The sequence below is a fragment of the Microtus ochrogaster genome, chromosome 6 (assembly GCF_000317375.1).
Source record: "Microtus ochrogaster isolate Prairie Vole_2 chromosome 6, MicOch1.0, whole genome shotgun sequence".
In the NCBI taxonomy this organism is placed as follows: domain Eukaryota; kingdom Metazoa; phylum Chordata; class Mammalia; order Rodentia; family Cricetidae; genus Microtus; species Microtus ochrogaster.
The window spans coordinates 68,275,970-68,280,954 of NC_022013.1; the positions used below are offsets into that span (position 1 = coordinate 68,275,970).

Genomic DNA, 4,985 nt, shown 5'->3' on the forward strand with positions numbered 1-4,985 from the left:
TTTTATGTGCTACAGAATACTGAGGGACAATAAAGTGAATAACGTGTGTCTCAAACTTGAATATGGCATGCTGGGGACGAGCCGTGGCTGTGGGAACCTAGTCATCAGCTAGCAACGGATCTACTTGATGTTGTTAGTAGTATCCATCCCACCTGCCCAGCCAGGTACCAAAAAAGTCTCCTGAAATGGCCATGTGCTCAAAGAACATCTTTGTAGGGAGAAACTACAAAGTGACAGAAGACAGAGTCCACAGTCAGCTGCCTGCTCAGCAAAGCTCTTTCTGAATCTGTTTGTATTTATGCATCATCTCCAAAGTTCAGCCAAGATTTGTATTTTGCTAATAGAAAGTTCAAGTACAAATAACTCTCCAGAGACAAAAAGATAATTTTATTTTGCTGTCCAGTTATTTTCTTAAAAAACTTTAATGTCTGATAAAATAAAACAAAATTTTAGTACCATAGAAACCTTTTGAAATGTACAATGACTTATTATCACTATGTACAACTTCAAACAAATGCTTCCTGATCCAAGTGAAGTCATGCTCAACATCCGAAATAGAGTCAAGCTGAGGAAGCTTCCTGGATGGCCAATGTAAGCCTTGGCTTGGAAGAACTTAACAGCTTATAGAGTTACAAAGTATAAATAAGACCTTCAATGAGTTGAGAATCATAACAATGCTGTCTGAAGTCCAGACAGCTGGTCTGGGAAGTTTGTATTGTTTACCAGATACCAGCAAGCAAAATGAAACTCTATGAATAATGTCCAAACTTCAGCCTTCCAGGAGAGGGAGGTCCCGCACGTTCACAGTTGGTCTATTAACAATAAAGGTTCTCCATATGACTGAGCTCACTTTAGGATTCATATGCCATTTTTCACCAGCTCATGAACTCCATTTTCATCGATGATTAAAGGTGCATGGAACTCTTTATCTGCCACATAACCTTCTAGCCCCTAAAAGGATTGAAAAGAAGCATAGTCAGAACAGTAGCAGGTGTTGCAGAATATTGCTTTAACTATTTAAAAGTATGTTGCATTTGTTATGTAAGAATGTGTTGCTGTTTTACCTTGCCTGCCTAAGGCACCTGATTGGTCTAATAAAAAGCTGAACAGCCAATAGCAAAGCAGTAGAGGGATAGGTGGGCTGGAGGGCAGAGAAAATAAGTAGGAGGAGCGAGGATAAGTAGGAGAAGGAAACTAAGAGAGAGGAAGAAGAGAACAAGGGAGGGAGGAAGAGGGAGAAGCTCAGGCCAGCCAGACACTGAGGGAGCAGTAAGAGTAGGACACACAGGATGAAAGAAAAGCAAAAAGTACTGAGGCAAAACATAGATGAAGAGAAACAAGTTAAGTTATAGGAGAGTTAGTGGGACAAGTATAAGCTAAGGCTGAGCACTGATAACTAGTAATAAGTCTCCGTGTCATGATTTGAGAGCTGGTTGGTGGCCCAGAAGAAAGCCTGCTACAAGTGGTCTTTGCCCCATGGCACTGGCCCGGTGGGTGCACTAAAGAGTTAAAGTATGAATCCCAAAAGTTGGCTGGAGAGAAAAAATTAGAAGTCCACTTCACATACTTTCTAGACTAGATATAATAATACCTGATTGATGGAAGCATAAGGTAAATACCCCAAAAAATTATTCAAATTTCTTTATATTTGGTTTGTGTTGTTTTGCTTTGTTTGTTTGCTTCACTAGTATGGCTGAAACCCAGAGCCTACACATACTTTCCAAGTGATTATAATGCAAGTACTACATTTACTAAGATGTTAATCATTCATCCCACAATCATCAGTAAAAACAGTTAATTTTCTAAGCAAGATGGTTATAAGAAACTCCAGGAAATTTACGCAACCAGAACAAGAGGGAACTTCAACCCCACAGGTTGGTAAGGTAGCAGTGCTAAGTGTATGAACAAAGCAGATAGGTATCTGGGGGAAGAAAACCGTAGACTGCATTTAAAAAGCAGCCAGGTGATTATAAAACACTTAACTTTATTTTTAAAAGCCCACATAGGCATTAATGGGCAGGTAAAAGATATTATATGTTATAGATTTCTGTCAATGGTAAGTAGTTATTTATGGTATAGATCAGTGGTTCTCAACCTTCCTAAGCCTGTGACCCTCTAACCCAGTTACTCATGTTATTCTGTCACTACTTCATAACTGTAATCTTGCTGTTGTGAATGTAAGCATCTGATCTGCAACATATGTGATATGTGATCCTCAAAGGGGTCATGACCCACAGAGAGAGACCACAGCAGAAGTTACCAAGCATTCAGAACAGACACAGGCCCTCCTGCTCCCTCCCTGGAGGAGTCCTCAGGAAAACACTGCATTCTCTGAAATAACTCTACTGCAACCTAGGGCAACACTAGATCCCTGCTTTTGTGAGGTTTTTTAAACTGGTAATACTACGTATTCACAGGGTACTAGCGTGTGCCGTGGCATGATCCACATGAGCTAATTAACATATAGACCTCTTCAGATACTCTTTCCACTTCTTGCTGGTGCAAATATTTAGCTATCTGGAGAAACACAGTACTTTGTAAAAGAACTGAAGGAAAAGTGAAGCCAACTTACTTCTCCAGCATAGGAGATGAGAGGAGAGATTTCACACTGGATTGGCACATCGTTGGCATCTTTCAAGCTAAGAAAAAATACACATGCATGTTAAAGATTCTACTTCCCATATTACTTGCTAGTATGAAAATAAGACCATAGCTTTCCTCTGAGAAGCTTGCAAGTCACAAAATTCTTGTTAAAGAATGAAACCCGCCCTGGATCGTAGTCTCCACTAAATTCCCCTAAGGTTAACACAATCTCATGTACAGATACAAAATACCTGACCAGGTACCTATAATTCCTCCCAGCTCTTTATATACGCCCTCTTACACAACCTCATTTCCAGTTTCAGGAAGGCCGTGAGAAAGGACTGCTGACAGACACATCTAAGTGCCAGGCGCACTGCAGGGTCTCTTGAGCCCTTCTCATTTATTTTAATTCTCACAAAGCAAACTTGCAGTCAGACCCTAATGCTAACAAACACTCTAGAGTTGCACAGTCCTAAGCAAACATTACCTAAGCAAACGAGTTGCACAGTCCACACAGTTGGCCACAGAGCTACTTAAAATGAAAATATTCAAATTAGTAAGAATTTCAAACTTCAGTTTCTCAGTTATAATAATCCCATTTCAAGCACTCAGGAGCCACAAGTAAGTAATGACAACCAAACTGGACAGCACAGTTAGAAAACATTTCATTCCTTGTTCCATGGCTTTCCAGGACAAGATTTTCTCATACAATCTAAGTCTCCTGTATTAGCTCAGTTCATTGACTGATATGTCTAAAAATACTTGTGTTACCAAAAATCCCTTTTAAAGTACTGAGCAGAAGAAAGTGTCAAGGCAAAGTCATCATCGGTCAATTCTCAGTCTGGTATCTACAGACATTTGGAATTCAGAATTCCTAGATAATCTAAGGTAAGTCAAGAGTGTTTTCCTTATGGTCAGTCCTTGGAGAGCTGTGCTATTTGTTATCAAGAATCTTGCCAACAGTAGGTTCAGAATGTAGCTCAGCTGGTAGACTGTTTGCCTACCATGCGTGAGGCTCTGGGTTCAATCCCAGCACTGCATAAATCAAGCACCGGTACTACAGGTTTGCAATCCCAGCACTCGGGAGGTACAGGAAGGAGATCCAGAAGGAGGCCAGTCTGGACCACAGAAGGATGTGATAATGGTAACCAGCAGTTCCCTAACTTGCCTGATCATCTGCTTAACAGGAGAAAACTACACCTGGTACTGGAAATTCAGCCAAACACCATCTAACACAGGGTAGTGAGGATGTGGAGCTTAGAGGAGAACCAACCACCACCATTCTCTAAACCACCACAATTCCTAACTATATTCTAAACATCCACCCTTGTGCTCACAGGCAAGTACAGCTCTCACCCTCAAAGAACCCTCTCTGTGCAACACAAGGAAAGCATCACAGGGCACAACTCCGAAAAAAGAGAAGTGATGGTGGGGTGTCCTGCCACAATACATCTACAATAGGGCTCCAATACAAAGGAACACCTCGGAAGATGGGGCAGAAAGACTGTAAGAGCCAGACAAACAGGAAAAGTGCTGTGAGATTGTCTCCTAGAAATGACAGGGAAGCTTCACACGTGATACCTCAACATGACTGCCTAAACACAAGCTGAAGAAGGAAGAAGTACACCGCTAGCATGGAGGGGAGAAATCTCACCTGGCCCCACCCCTAGACCAGGAACTACAGGCAACAAAGGAATGCTGAGAGCTGGAGAAAAGTCTTCCCCAATACCAATACCAATACCAAGTGGTTGTCCCTGAAACCATATACATACAGGAAACACCAACAGACAGGGACAGAGCAGGTTGTATTTAGGTTTAGATTATTTACATACATATATTAACAAGAGGCCATGATTTTGAGAGAAATCAAATGGGTATTAGGTATGGGGAAAGGGCTGAAGAGAGGAAAAGGAAGAGGAAAATGATGCAAATATATTTTAATTTTAAAAATATAAAAACTTTTTTTCTTTTTGATTTTTTGATGCAGAGTTTCTTTGTAGCTTTGGAGTCTGTCCTGAAACGCCCTCTGTAGACCAGTCTGGCGTCAAACTCACAAAGATCCACCTGCCTCTGTCTCCCCAAGTGCTGGGATTAAAACCTTGCACCACCACTGCCCGGCAATAAAATAATTTTTTAAAAAGAGTTTTGAAAAAAAAGAGGAAGGAGGGAGTGAGGGAGAGAGGGAGGAGAAAAGGAAGCCATATGGAACATGCTTGTAATCTCAGCACTTGAAGCCAAGGGAAGTAGATCACTGAGTTGGAGGCCAACAAGGGCTGTATGGCAAGAACTTCTCTCTTAAAAACAGAAAACAGTCAGCCAACAGGAGACAGCACACGTAAAACTCTGCCTCTCTGTAACCTCAAGCTACAGATCTCTCCTCTTCTAAGAATGAATTCTTGAGC

The 4,985-nt window shown here is 41.3% G+C and overlaps 1 protein-coding gene across 1 annotated transcript in view; it reads right to left on the reverse strand.

Annotated features, from left to right (window-relative positions):
- Positions 1–391: 391 nt before the first annotated feature.
- Positions 392–4,985, reverse strand: part of Uap1 (UDP-N-acetylglucosamine pyrophosphorylase 1) — a 36,964-nt gene continuing 32,370 nt past the window's right edge. The window contains exons 9-10 of the mRNA XM_005348818.3: positions 2,573–2,639; positions 392–951 (exon numbers count right to left, since the gene is read on the reverse strand). Of these exons, the coding sequence (XP_005348875.1) occupies positions 859–951; positions 2,573–2,639 (160 nt within the window). The 3' untranslated portion in view covers positions 392–858. The remainder of the gene's footprint in view (positions 952–2,572; positions 2,640–4,985) is intronic.